The sequence below is a fragment of the Nicotiana attenuata genome, chromosome 11 (genome assembly GCF_001879085.1).
Source record: "Nicotiana attenuata strain UT chromosome 11, NIATTr2, whole genome shotgun sequence".
NCBI lineage: Eukaryota > Viridiplantae > Streptophyta > Magnoliopsida > Solanales > Solanaceae > Nicotiana > Nicotiana attenuata.
The window spans coordinates 49,930,859-49,946,420 of NC_031999.1; the positions used below are offsets into that span (position 1 = coordinate 49,930,859).

General features: G+C 39.7%; 1 protein-coding gene across 1 annotated transcript in view; it reads right to left on the bottom strand.

Annotated features, from left to right (window-relative positions):
• Nucleotides 1–11,674, bottom strand: part of LOC109234498 (FIP1[V]-like protein) — a 14,638-nt gene extending 2,964 nt beyond the window's left edge. Inside the window, exons 1-8 of the mRNA XM_019400520.1 lie at nt 10,506–11,674; nt 8,976–9,202; nt 7,853–7,979; nt 7,376–7,444; nt 7,130–7,270; nt 6,843–6,944; nt 6,315–6,643; nt 680–2,282 (exon numbers count right to left, since the gene is read on the bottom strand). Coding sequence (XP_019256065.1) covers nt 680–2,282; nt 6,315–6,643; nt 6,843–6,944; nt 7,130–7,270; nt 7,376–7,444; nt 7,853–7,979; nt 8,976–9,202; nt 10,506–11,486 — 3,579 coding nt within the window. The 5' untranslated portion in view covers nt 11,487–11,674. The remainder of the gene's footprint in view (nt 1–679; nt 2,283–6,314; nt 6,644–6,842; nt 6,945–7,129; nt 7,271–7,375; nt 7,445–7,852; nt 7,980–8,975; nt 9,203–10,505) is intronic.

Below are 15,562 nucleotides of genomic sequence, written 5' to 3' on the forward strand. Positions count from 1 at the left end.
GACTACGCTAAAAACCTTCCCCCCCCCCCCCCTAAAAAAAAAAAAAAAAACCACCCCCAAATAAAGAGAAAAAAGGAACTCAATTTGGTAGAACATCTTTGATTTAATTTTTTGGGAAAACTAGGTTCCGGAAAAAACTTCAAATCATTTCGAGAAAATTTGAACTAGAATGAAACAAATTTAGTAGATTAGAACGAATAAAGAGGTATTCCAGCCGAGGGTCTATCGAAAACAGTCTCTCTACCTTCACAAGGTAGGGGTAAGGTGTGAATAGCGTACACACTACCCTCCCCAGACCCCAATCGTGGTATTTCAGTAGGTATGTTGTTGGTGTTGGAATGAACAAAGAGGGATCATATAGCCGACTGAGCCATCTGGATTTAGGCGTTACTATCTTGTATTATCTTATGCGAAACCTACCTTTTGGCCGCTTCTAATTTCTGACAGAATTTTATTTTCATTTAGGAAAGTGTTTGAGAAAAGGACCAAATGCGGCTGTCTTAATTTCGGGAAATCTTTTCAATTTCACCCCACTAGCAAATCATCTGTTACTAAATGAGTTAAATTTGCTATCCCCGTCTTTAAGGACACAATGTCCTAAATTATCATTATTAAATGCAATGTGACAACCAAAGCTTGATGACTCTCGGGGTATAAAATAGACGACATAGGTACTTACCATCTCATTTCGCCGTCCATTCAGTTCGTCTTCGTTCATGTTCGAAGCAATCTGGGAGTTCTGATCCCCCTCAAATTCTTTACCTTTCTTTAAATATTCTTTATGTCTTTTCTCATTCACCCTTGAGTTATCAGGAGCATGGGGAGCACGATCTTCACGTGCACTCACTCTATCAGGCCTTGCTCTTCTCTCATCCTCACGGGTCCTCAGCCTTGAAGGACTTCCATTTTCAGCACGATCCCTCCTTCTAATATGGTCAGCATGCCTTACATCCTTCAAATGCTGATCAGAGTTTCTGTTCTCATCTTTCCCTCTAGAATGACCGGCCCAAGCTTTTTCTTCTGCAACACGCCCAGCCCGCATACCGCCCCTTATTTCCTCTCTCTCCCTTTTTGATAGTGCCTCTTCTTGGGACTGTTTAAGCCTATACCACTCCTCACGCTCTCGCTGTCTGTCAGTCCTCTCCCTCTGAAATACTCCATCTTCTTTGTGCCTGATATAGTGCTGCTCATCGTCTCTTAACCTCAATAGCTCATCTCTCTTTCGATGATCTGAGGTATCATCTCTCTCTCTCTTTCTACGAACCATATTTTCTCCATGCGGATGGAAGGATTCTTCCTTATCAGCATGTTCCCTACTTAATTTTGTCTCTTCTTTCCTTCTTTTATTGTGTCGATCATCCAAGGTATCATACCTCTTCAATTCATCCCTGTCTCTTTGCCTTGCTCCCATGTCCTTATCATAATCAGGCCTTAACGTAATGCTCTCCAGCTGCTTTCTATGTAAATGGCGTTCTTCTCTATCACTCCCATCAAATTCTCGCACCTTGCTGCGGTGTCTGGATCCAGTTTCATCAATGAGCTCTCTCTTTCGTGGTTCTTCCACTTTAGTTCTCCTCCCCGGTAGATCTTCATCCCTCCTTTGCCATACTGCCTCTGAATATTCACGTTCCCTCCGTCGGTCAATGTAATGGGCGGAGCTAGAGTCAATGCCTTTACGCGAATAAGAATCTTCCCTCCCTTTTACTACCCCACGGTGCTTTTCTGCTTCTTTCTCATTGTAGGCTCTTCTTCGGCCTCTATCCTCGTCCCTGGCAACTGCTTTTTTGGCATTATCCATGCGCATAGGACGTCCATCTTGAACAACTTCCTCATCAACATCATCCCGCAATTTGCGATAATCTCTACTGCTTCCAGATTGGGCTTTGCTATTCTCGCTACTTCTTCCAGCCTTGGAGTCTTCTCCACCATCAGTTTCTTGCAGAGAAGATTGTTCACGTCGTGAGCTTAACTTTTCCTTTTTAGAATGCAGAAATTCATCATTCATGGCTTCACTATCAGCTCTTGCATCCAAAGCCATTTCCTCTCTCTCAGCTTCACTGTTTGGGTCGGCTCCAACAGGTTGATCAGGAATATCATCTCTGTCTTCCATATCTTGCTCCTGAGCAGGTCTATCAGTGGTGGGTGAAGCAGGGACAGGATTGTGCCTATGATCAACACTTTCAAATGATTCTTCTCTCTGATTATCAACTTGGAGTCTGTCTCTGCTATCACCACTGGGACTAATATCAGGTGATCCTTCGTGTGCACTTCCCTTTTTTTCCCTGCAATGAGAAACGGAGAGAGAGCCAAAATTAGGACAACTGCAAGGCAATAGACTCTTAGAAAAGAACGGAGGACAATAGCGCTCACAAATAGCAAGCGAATGGAAGTTAGCATAATGTGCAATTAAACTTAACTCCTTAACACATCCAAATAAGATAGGAAGCTATTCAAAGAGCATTAACAAGTACGGTGATATGAACAAGAGATTCTCAGATTCTCAAAGTCGTATGTCCAAAATAGATCATTGTTCAACAGACTAGGGCATTGATGGAAGATCATACCAACCATCTTTGAACGAGTTAAAGAATCTGATGACAACAACAACAACAACAACAACAACACAACCCAGTAAAATCCCATTAGTGGGGTCTAGGGAGGGCAGAGTGTACACACACCTTACCCCTACCCCAGAAGGGTAGATTAAACAATCTGACAAATAAATAAAAAAATCTCATGACACATGCAACAGATGTATGCTGCGGGTCAATCTTAAACTTTAGGTTGTCACATTGGTAGAAGCGCTACCAATCAAATACTACAAGGATGGGTGGGCGGGCACGTCTTGTTTAGAGCGCTGTGTTTTAATATCTTCTGATATTCCCTATTTAAGGACCTCTCGTATGCTTCCTATGTACTCTTATTTGCTTGTACTAATAATTAATTTTTCTAACTAGAAAAAAAAAGAGGACTGGACTTGGACATTGCTAACAAACCTTCCGTGCTAGTGACACGGCAGTGCCAAATAAGGGATAGGATCTGCTAATACATTAAAAGTAGTAACCACAGAAAGATGATATCTAAGGATATTCTAATGTATCATCAAATCATTCTGCGAGTTCCATACTCGATGAAGAGCTGTAGCAATTAACTAACTAATATTTGACTTTGTTATGCTCGCTTCCATGCCCAGTAACCACATCTAATTGGACATAGTTCTACGATAAATCAACAGTGATGTATCAGACAATAAACTTGATGGATCAATTCACCTAGCAGCATACTAAGGACCCATTGATCATTTTCCTATATAAATTGAAATAGGAACCCCGTAAAACGGAAGTTTTGATGAAGGAAGACCAATTCGTTTTCGGTTGAACATAAAATAAAAATAGTAGGATATCAGGATCCTACGTGACACCATTTAAAGAAACAATTTATTCTCACAAACTTCTATAATACCATTTGACTTATTTTTTTAAATTTTCAAAAAAAAATCCAATGACTTCTATGCTAATGCACAAAACAAATTCCCCTTGTGGTTGCAATTTCCAAAAATAGATGTATAATTTAATAATTTATCTTGTCGAACAAATATTTTAAGTATTTCCCTACATGTTCAAACAAATTTAGATACATCTCCAAGAGTTCCAAAATAGCTACAGTATGCTGCCTCCTGAGATCAGTTTGTCAATGTTTTTCCGCTGTGAAGGATTAACCAGCCTAGACCACCAAAGTCGACCACTATACTTTGATGTTTAGACCTCTGCATTTGTCTGGAGTTTTACTTTCACATCTTGCTAAACTTAACAGCTTCTTCATATTAGCATGACGCGAAGTGGTTATCACCTAACAGTGCCATAGAGGAAAAGTTGCCAAACACAGCTTAACAAAGTACATCTAAGCCAAACAACCATATATACTATAAAGCATATCCACTAGCAAATGATTCCACGTGATGAATGAGTTCTCTGTTTTTGGGAGGTAAGTGAGAGCAAATTAAATGTAAAGCCAAATTGCTGATCTTCCTAATAATAAGAACAAGGAATTTAAATAATTGGACTTGCAGCATAATTTTGTTCCTATATCATGTACATGTTGCTATCTCCATCTTCCGTCAGCAAAAAGAAAAAGAAGGAAGAAGCATCCGTCAGACTAAGAAAATTAATCAGTAAGTTACTAATCATAAATATTTAATATTGTATAAGCTCCTCCTACCAAGAACCACCAGTAACCACCCTTCAATTTATTGATCAAGAAACCACCCTTAATTTTATATGAGTTGTTCCTATCTAGAACCACCAGCAAGTACCCTACTTTTCTAGGTACAAGAGAACATGGCTCATGTACTACATGCATGGCTCACTTCAAACCAAAGTGTATTTACAGCAATGAGATGTCTAGTTCACAGAACGACCATAGTTTTGGGATCTGCAATGGAGAAGAGACTTTGAGCATGCAAATAAGATGACCCCTTTCTGAAAGAGAAGGAAATCTTGTTAGGACCCTCAACCACATTATCAACATTTAGGGTCCATCAATCAACTATACCAGAATCCTAAAAAATATTATAAGTAAAAGGGAAATTTTACTAATGAAAATTCAGTTACAAGCTAGTACTGAAGGAGTACAAACCATTACAGGCTGACAATCCTCCAAGATTGCAAGGATTGCAAGAACTCCAAAATTACAGCGGTATCCTCTATCCTGATCTTTTATCAGCTATCTGAAATATTTGCAATCCATTCTGTTCTATTCACTTCTATTTCATTCCTATACTACATAAATTAAGGTTCTCTAAATTTCACACTTATTCATACTGTCATACACAGAAATACAAATCTTGGAATAGAATAAAAAGACTCGTAGCAAATGCCAGACCTAATGTAACAACAACAAAAGCTTTAATCCCAACTAGATGGATGCCCTACATGGATGTCCTCTACTTCCACTGTGTTAGTTTCTTAGCCAAGTCCATATTACTTCTGAGAGATTGTAGGTCTTTAGTAATTACTTTTCTCCACAAAATTTTATGTCTGCCTCATCCACTTTTATCTCATTCAATCAGCATATTGTTGTACCTACAAACAGGACCAATCCATCTCCGACGACTTTTCTCAATTCATTCTCCACACGTGCAACTGCACCCTCTGTTCAAATTAATCATAATCTTTTCCAATTTAGTAGGACAACACAGCCATCTTAAAGTTTGTATTTCTACTTCATTTATCTAGTGGATAGACGAGGATGTCACACACCGTATAGGGGTGGGGTGGGGTGGATGAAATGGAGGTTAGCATCTGGAATCATGTGTGACAAGAAAGTGCCACCGCTACTCAAAGGTAAGTTTTATAGAGCGGTGGTACCGGCCATGTTGTATGGGGCTGAGTGTTGGCCAGCTAAGAACTCACATGCCCAGAAGATGAAAGTAGCAGAAATAAGGATGTTGAGGTGGATGTACGTGCACACTAGGATGGATAAGATTAGGAATGAAGTTATTCGCGAGAAGGTGGGCGTGGCTTCCATTGATGACAAGATGCGGAAAGCGAGGCTCGGATGGTTCAGGCACGTACAAAGGAGAAGCTTGGATGCCCCGGTAAGGAGGTGCGAGCGGTTGGCATTGGTGGGGACGAGGAGAGGTAGAGGGCGGCCTAAGAAGTATTGGGGATAGGTGATCAGGCGGGATATGGCGAGGCTTCAGATCTCCGAGGGCATGGCACTCGATAGGAAGCTGTGGAGGATGAGCATTAAGGTTGTAGGTTAGAAGGTAGTTGAGCATATTTAGTCTACCAGTGTGAGGCTAAGCTGATAGGATTTAGTCTTAGACTGCTAGTGGTCAATACTGTGTTTACACTACTCTTCCGTTTTCATAGTGTTGGGCCTTATTTACTGGTTATTATTTCTGCTTTCCATTTATTTACTGGTTCATGTGATGTTATTATTTCTATGATTTTTTGTTGATGGTACTGATGTATTGTCTCTTTTCGTCTTCTTGAGCCGAGGGTCTATCTGAAACAACCTCTCTACCCTATCGGGGTAGAGGTAAGGTCTGCGTACACACTACCCTCCCCAGACCCCACTTGTGGGACCTTACTGGGTCGTTGTTGTTGTTTGTTTTGTTGTTTATCTAGTGGATAGATTTAGCCTTGGAAGCCAACATTTACTCATATTTAATACTGTTGGGCTGATAACACCAATAAGTTAGTGAAACCTCATGCTGCTTCTATCTTAGTTACCAGTTAAAACAGGAAATGAAAAATAAACTTCCACTTGCTCAGGAAGATAAACCATTATTTAGGCAACATATATAGTACCTTTCCTCATGTTGAACAACATTAGTCTTGCTGCCGCGTGCAGAAGTCTGTCCTCTAGAACCAGAAACAAACTGACCAGGAGCTTCGGAGGGAAAAGGACCCACTCCATCTCCTTTGGTCAAATGATCACCTACAGGGTTCATAAATTGTGATCTCCTAGTACTGAGATCTTGCTTGTGGCTTTTATAAGAATGCTGGAAACCATCAGAATCCTCCTGCAGGGGGGCTCCTCTTGCATCACCTCTAAAATCCTCTGTTGAAGAATTATTGCCTAATTGCACCTCATTCTTGTCATTCTCTGAGTATTGGTCATCATCCTGGCACACAATCTGTTCACCCCAAAAACAAATACAAAAGACACAAATAAAATAAGATGTAGAAAGTAAGCAGCAGCACCATCCTGTTAGAAAGACCGCTAAAATTAGGAACGAAGCAGAGAGAGATTCCAGCATAAACTTAGCCGCTTTTTCCTTTTTTGATAGACACTTCCATTTTGAATTTGGAAGAAGATAGGGTCAGATCACTCACTTCAATAATTGCATCCGAGTCACGCTGCCGTGGTGGTCGGGTATCAATTGATGGTAGGCGATCACCAGAACCGGTTTCAACTTGTATCGGTCTTCCAGTGGGCTAGTAGAATATCATATCATATCAGTGAGTATCATGGCAACTAATATCTGAAACTTTTGTATCATTACTTGCTTGATTAAAGATGTAACAGTAAGCATACTTCACCCAATGGCCAAGTTGGAATGGGAGGCCCAAATAATACCAGAAAATTTTCTAAAGGTAAGGCTTGAACTTGAAATACGTACTAGAGGGGGTCGCATGCGTATAGATCCTCTTGCTAGGTCACTTGAAGTTCCATCAGCTTTACCATGATTCACATTTTCAGATGGAATGTCTTGAATACCAGCTGCAGCTGCAAGCTCTGGGGGAAGATCTGGATCATATTCCTAAAATAAATACAACATAAGAATAAGAACAACTATAAAGTCTGATAAGTATCTCAGACATGCACATATTGCTGAAGATAGTATCTTCATCTGCACAAGCATTACCTGCTCTGTTCTTCCACTTTCATATACCCGAATTCTTCCTTGCATAGTTGACTCAAGTCGCAGTTGTTCCTGCAGCAAAGATGGATTATCATCTTTCAAGATTTTCAGTCAGTGCAACCAATGCGAATATGTATACATATCTACTAAATGATACACTTAATTTTGCAAATCTACGGCTGCATCCCGAACTAGGTCCTTGTTAGCTCTCCTAACGCACGCACAATTCCTTGCAGGCGCTGAGAGGCTTGCCGCGGTGCACTAGGCGTGGCCAACAGGATACGGGGCATAGCACAACAAGAACAAGGAAAGGGAAGGGGGATGCTAGAGGTGGAGGGAGGAAGAGAGCTTGGAAATCAAATTATTCGGAACCCTAATGATATAAAGAGAATAACCGTGAAACACAAAAATGTTCCCTGGTTTAAAAGTAAGGATTCACAAGGAAACCTAATACAATAACGAGAAGTATAGTTAACCAACCAGCTGCTTGCAATAACCTTTCCAGCTTTCCTCATTTAAACCAAAGTTGAAGAAATCTGTTACGTCAATGCCTGGAAGTCTCCAAGGTTTCTCCTCAAAACCATCTATGTCAACTTCAAATATAGTCCTGACAATGTACAAGGCTAAATGAGCATTTTAACTGTCTTTAACTCTTACCAGTATTTACATGTTTTCCTGGAAAATGAATGATCAAATGAAAAGTAATCATGCATAATAATACTTTCAGCCACACTCCAACATGCTCATTCTATCACCGTTTCTATACACGCAAACCTACATGCATATGCCACATAAAAAGCATGAGTTTTTACCTCATAGATCTAACACATGCTTATAAATTAACTACCTTCTTCCACAGAGTTTAACGATATATGGACAAGTTCTTCAATAGGTCTTAGAGATATCATAAATCACAAGTTATATAGACAATTTTACAGGAAGCAAACACTTCTTATAAGCTATAGCAGCTGCTGACAGCGCCATAATAGAAGAGGCAGGAAGAATTAAATGATTCCTAACTGCATGTTGTAAACATATTTTTGAGAAGGTAACATATTTGACAACAGAAAAACTGTGAAGCCACCCAAAATTACAAAGAGGAACGCAGAGAAGAACACTCCTAATACTTTATCTTCTCACAAGAATTCTAAAACATCAAAAATGGATTCATGATCTTCCAAACACTTCCCTTTACACCAAAAATAGAAAAGAACTAAACACTTCATCTTTGATTTATCTTCAAAGCATCTTTGATTTCTCTCTTTCTGAAAACTTTTCTTTACAACAGATGCATCTTGCAAAGATATTGTTCTGTAAATAAAGTTACATTACTCTAAAACTTCAACAGAATTTTGGACGTACTAACTAAAGCACCCCTCAAGCTTTTTAGGCTGGACTAGAAGATTTGCTCATGATGACATTAATGCAATTATATTACAGAATCAACAATAAACTAAAAATAAATATGGGAGTAAAGTAGTGTAACTAGGAAAGAGATAGGCGGCACACTAAATTCTTTCATAAAAGTAAACACAAAAATCACCTAACAGAAAAATGCCAAATTTAAATAAGGTATAAATCAGGGCCAGACAAAGAAACATACTTGTGCGTTGGAAGAGTGAATTCCAACCCAATCCCAAAGCCACGTCCAGGCGCACTGCCTCCCCAACCGGACATCCCATAGCCACCTTTCATTCCTGTTGGTCGCCAATCACCTCTACCACGTCCACCAACTGGACCCACATTGACAGGAGGACGAACTTGACCAGGTGCTCCTCCGGGACCCAACAAAGGAGCTCCAGGCATAGGAGCTGCACCAGGTCTCACATACTACATGAGACAAGAGAAAGGGAGAAAAGACTCACTATCAGCAGTCAAAATAATGTAACAGGAAACAACTATCAGGACAGCGACAACAAAAAAAGTATCAAGATAAGAAATATATAGTTAATCTTCCAATCATCAGAGAAGAAACAGACACAAGTAAACAAGCAAGAGTAAATAAGTTGCAAAAGAGCAGTTCAAATGTTAAGTATTGTACAACTTTGCTCTAAAAATGAAAGGGGGAAAAAAAAAAAAGAACATACAACTTTGCTTTCACAGGCTCAACAGAAAATGAGAAATAAGGTGTAAAATCTTCAGTTTTATTACGACATCTTAAAATAGATCTTTATCTAATATAAGGGAAAGTAGTAAACATCTGAAAATAGATCTTGCATATGTAGCTTAATTGTGATAAACCTTATGCAACCGAAATAAAACAGTTATCAGCTTTACCAATTCTTATATATCTTTTCTTTCTTTACGTTCAACCAAATACTACTTGAAAGTTGTACTTCATCACTCAGCATAAGAAAGTGCATCTTAATGTCATTATCAGTATAAGCAACCAGATTGGCTTGAATAGGCTTCATTGGTTAATGACCTACTTGCACAGGTCAAGCCCATCTGGAAAATGAAAGCACTGACTAGAGACAAAAGCATAGCGAAACCGGAAAGCGATTAAAAGTCAGGAGTGGTCCAACAAACTAATGTCTGTAAAATTTTCAGAAATTCTCCATTAACATTCTCAAGGCCTACTAGCATAGCAGCAGAAGATACGACTTGCAGCCAGCAATATTAGTTCAAATATAACCTTCAACTATTTAAAGAGTTGCCAGTAACAGCCGGTTACCACTCTTTGAAGTGCTTTTAAATGATTATAGTTAGACAGATCACGCGGCAATAACCGTGTGCACGGACAAGCAGCCACTTGCGATTTTGATTAGTCAGAATTCATCACACATCCACTCACATCTTTTCCACAAAGGATAATTTCATCTCTACTTTGGATATCTCCAAAGAGAGTTCAATCCTTGCCTTTGCAGCTGCCTTGAATTGTAACATTTCAAACATCGTCTATCTATAAATTAAAGCATGATTATGCTATAGAGAATGCCCAAATAGGAATTATTTCCAACAAAATTATAAAATATATTTCATTAATATTATAATCATCAGTACAATCCTTTATACAGCTGTGCATACAAATAAGAGCCACCGGCCTTATCATCACCAATGACCACAAAACTATGAGTAAATTACAAGTCATCTTACATTGCAAAGTTCTGATCACGTCTACAACATCACTGACCTTATACTGTGAATGATAGGGATGATGGTATCCATGATTCCCAACCTTTGCCGCTACTCCTCCAGGTGCTCCATTCACTTTTAATGCATCATTAATCTCCTTTCTCTCTCCATTAACAGCAGGACCCCCTTCCTCACCCCATTCTTGCTCCTCCATTATCATTGGTGGATGGCTCGGGCCATCATTATCAGCAACAATAACCAAAGGCTCTCCATCTTCATCGTCCTCATCGTCCCCCATTCTCTCCATACCCATTGGTCCATGAGTGTTATCATTCAACACAATCTGCAAATCATCCTCACTATCATCACTATCCCAATCATCCTCGAGATTGCCATCTCCGCCATTCCCTCCTCCACCTGAAACGCCCGGGATTGACACGCCAGGAATCAAGGGCTCAAAATTCTCAACATTTCCACTCCCATCCTTTAGATTCTCAGCGTTCTTTCCACTTAAATTTTGATCTTTCTCAATCAAAATATCATCTTTATCATCCCTCTCTTCCACTACAAAATCAATATTATCCTCATCCATAAAATTTGAATCTTGAAAACCCACTTTAGGTAATTTCACATCCTCACTCTTCTCCAAAACCCTAGCACTCGAATCCGATTCATTAATTTCACTCAAATTCTCGAGTTCTCCAGATTTTTTATTAAAATTTAGATTGAATTCGGGTAATTTCGACCCGGATTGTACATCTGGCAAAGCAACTAGGGTTTTTTCGTTACCAGTGATGATAGAACTCTGGGCTGTAAATTTCGGATTCAAATTCGGATTAGGAGCTCCGTATAATATCTCCTCGTCATCGCTGTTGATGTTCAGATCGATCGGCCGGGTGCCGGGGCCCGCACCGGCAGCGGCTTTGGGGGCGGCAGCTTCGTCTTGTGGAGCTGGAGATGGCGGCGGCGGCTGCTGAGATTGAAACGACGCCGTTAGCACATCGGTATAGAGATCTCCGAATTCGTCGTCATCTTCCATTTTTAGGAGAGAGAGAGAGAGCTATATTACTTTAGAGAGAGAGAGAGGAGTGCGAGTTCTGTTTCTGCAGAGAAACGCAAGAAAGAGAGGGTTTTGAGGGCTTCTAAGAAGGGTATAATTTGGAGTACTCCCTACCTGGTTTGGAAGGGTCTCTCTAAGAAGGTAGGAATTTTGCCATGACTATTGGCCTTTTGGGAAAATTTCCTAATGGGGTTAAATTTACTATAGGTAAAAATAATCAAATGTGATTTTTGAGAATTTAATGTTAAATGAAGGTTAACTTCTAATTTAATAGCTTTAAAAATAAGGTTGGTGTTCAAAATAGACTTAACAACAACAACTAACATACCTAGTATATTTTCATATATAGGGTCTGGGAGGATAGTGTACGCAAACCTTACCCCTACCTAGTGCATGTAGAGAAGTTGTCTCCAATAAACCTTCGGCTCAGAAAGACAGTGGAGAGGGGAAGAGGGAAAAGAATAAGAAAAAATAGATGGAGAAAAAGAAGAAGAAAAAGAAACAAAGAGAGGGAAGAAAGGGGGAGAAAAGAATAAGTATTACCAAAATAGCAACCACAAGAGAGTACGATAACTGAAATAAACTAAACATATTCAAAACAGACTCAAATAAATAAAAAATAAGGTTATTATCTGCCACGACCAGGCCAAACGAGTCAATCGCATGATTTATCATATTTTATTGAGTGGTGACATGCAATCTTGTCCTTGGAGCTAAATCTTCGACGTGCTTCGGAAAAATAGTAAAAGCTCATTCTAACTCCATGTTAATAAGATCGAACAAAAATTATAGTCGCAACAATTCAAAAATATGAAAGGAGATACGAAAACATACGAAGAAAGCACCCGAAGAGGATAAGAAGTTCCTAACACATTTTGTTTTCATGGTCATCTTGATTCATGAAAAGATGTTGACAGTTATTATGTTGTTTTTCAATTGCTATTATTGTTGTCATTTCTTTTGTCGTTCGCTTTTAAGTAGCTTATTACTTTCTTTAAATTTTTATAACGATTTGTTTTTTGTTACTTTTTATTTGCTTCTATATTATTATTCCTATCTAACCATGTTGGCAATGGCCCTTCTACAAAAGAAATAGGTGCTTAACACTCATTTTACGAATGGAAAATAATAATATGTCAAGTGGCCGAAACATAAATGCTGTACTTTTGGACAAAAAGTACGTTTTTACAGTGTAAAAGAAAAAAAGATACATTTCTACATAAAAACGCAGTACACTACTGCGTTTAACTTTAACGGAAAGTTAGCCGTTAAAGCTAAACGCAGTAGTGTACTGCGATTCATTAAAAAATTAACTTTTTAAAGGGAAACGCAGTAGAGTACTGCGATCATCAATTCGCAGTATTATACTGCATTTCGCTATTAAATTTGGGCCCACCATAATAACAGTTCTGCAGGACTGCAGAGAATATTTGTTTTTTAGCGTAAAACGTATTATAATACTGCGTTTTACACCAATTTTTTGGCCCACCAATAAGTGTTCTGCGGATAACTGACATAACAATAATTCAAATAGATAAAACGTGGTATTGTACTGTGTTTTATATATAAAAATTCTGCACCCCAAGCTCGGACTTGCCTTATTTAAAGGCGTTTGAATTTTATGAAAATCCATTCAAAACTTTCCTTCATACTTCTCTCTTCTTCTTATTAATCATTTTTTTATAATGTCTGAAGAGCCAAAAATAAGGGTTTCATTATATTGGGGGGGGGGGGGGTAGGGGTGAAGTTGTGCTGGAGAATAACTCTGTGAGGTATAGCTCACCTCCACAATGTCATGTTAAATTGCCGCTTACAATGTAGTACGATAAATTGGTATCGTTGTTACGTAAAAAAATGAGTGTGAGGAAACGTTCGATGAACCTTAAAGTAACCGGTAGATTTCCGTATTCAGTGACTCCGCAGGGGTTTGCTTATTATTTTGAGTTTAACATCGAAGATGATGAAACTCTTAGAGATTTTTTGCGGATTCCGGATGAATACAGGGAATTTATTGTAATAAAATTGTTGGAAATGTACGTCAAGGTTGAAGACGTTTCCAATAATGAGGGCGTGCATATTAGGGATAACCCCCAATCATCGGGTGGTTATTCTGGAGCAGTTTTTGCGGGACAGATTGCTGATGAAAGAGTTTGCCTTGATTTTAAACTTGTCACCACCGGCGAATGAGCAGCCACAAAATAAATTTTCGACTTTATATAATCCACAAGACGACTGGTAAACTTTAATTTTTCTACGCTTTAGCGATGCTTATTTTATGTTTTAATTGGATTTGTATTAATACTCATATTTTTCATAGGGGGTACCGTCCGGATATGAATTTTACAAGTTATGACCCCGCCCCTAGTTGGAATATGCGTAGTTCTGGCGTATTGGACCACGGTGGTCCATCCGGGAGTCATCACCAACAAGAAAACATCCATCATGAAACGTCAAGACAGTACGACTTGTAAGTAAAGTGATATAGCTATATGTAAGGTATTTATCTAGTTGGGTAGCTTATCATTTTGTTCTTTTTGTGCAGTGAAAACGAGCATCTTGATGCTCCTGACCTTACACAGTTGGCCATAGACGACGTATTGACTCGTGATTTGGCAGATACGCAGAGTCAGGAAGATGATAGTGATTATGACAACAATGCGGATGAGTCTGGAGATGACACACCCTTCCCTGATGAGGGTGATGATGAGGAGGAAGTGAATGTTGAACCTGAGCTGACGAGGGAGCATGTTCCTCCACCTCCCGCTAGACCAAGAGTGTACGAGTCCCACGTGCCATTTCATGAGCGGAATATTCCCTACCTTGATAATTTGCCAAGTATGTCGGACGTGGATGCCCTCACAAGGGATGATGACGAAATTCGGTCAGCGATGTGGGATGAGTCTAGACCAGCGGTGCCGACAAAATGCATGTATTTCCCCGATAAAGCTCGCCTAATCAGGGCTGTAAAAATCTACAGCATAAGAGAGTGTCATGAGATGACGGTAAGCGAGTCAACTACGGAGGTATACAAGGCTGTATACCGTAGATACTTTATGGGTTGTCACTGGATGTTGCGTGCCAGCAAGAAGAAATCAGGGTTGTGGAAAGTGGGTAAATTTATTAGCACCCACAGATATGAAATGGACACATTCAATGAGAATCACCTCAACCTGGATGTAGACTTGATTTCTCTTGTCTTGATTCCATATTTGGAAGTGTCCATTAGGTTCAAGATTAAAGAGTGTATTACAGCCGTCCACCAGGAGTATGGTTGTACTATAACCAAAAGAAAGGCATATCTCGGTCGCAAACGTGCCTTTGAACTTATTTATGACGACTGGGATAAGTCTTTTTCATCTCTGCCCAGGTACATGGCTGCATACTGCAACACTTTAACCCCAGGACTGTTGTTGAATGGAGGTGTGAACGGAGTCCGGACAGACCCGAATATAGATTTTCAACTATGTGTTCTGGTCAATTAAACCAACAATTGATGGTTTGGTGCATTGTCGTCCTGTAATTTCCATAGACGGTACTCACGTCTATGGAAAGTATGATATTAAGCTTTTGATTGCAGAGTTGCAGTAGATGCCACGGCAAATATTTCCACTTCCAACGAAAGCGGAAGAGACGTGGACGCTTTTTTTTGACCACTTGAAGCAGCACGTTGTTTAAACAGCGTTCAGGTATTTGTCTAATATCTGATCGACATGGTGGTATTTTAAGTTCTGTGCGGCACTTGCCTGAATGGCAGGAACCCTATGCATACCACCGTTACTGTGTGAGGCACCTTAAGGCAATTTCCAGAAGAAATATCCTGACAAGGCTTGCATGAGTTAATGTGGATGGCCGCAACTGAAGCACAAACAGTGCAAATTCATAAGGCGTATGGAAGCGATCCGGCAGTTGATCAACGAGCATATACTTGGGCTGATGAGAACATGAGCTCTCACATGTGGACATTGCATGCTGATTGGCGGCAGACGATGGGGAGCCCTGACTACAAATGTGTCGGAGTCATTCAACGCTTGTTGAAGTCTGCCCGTTGATTGCCT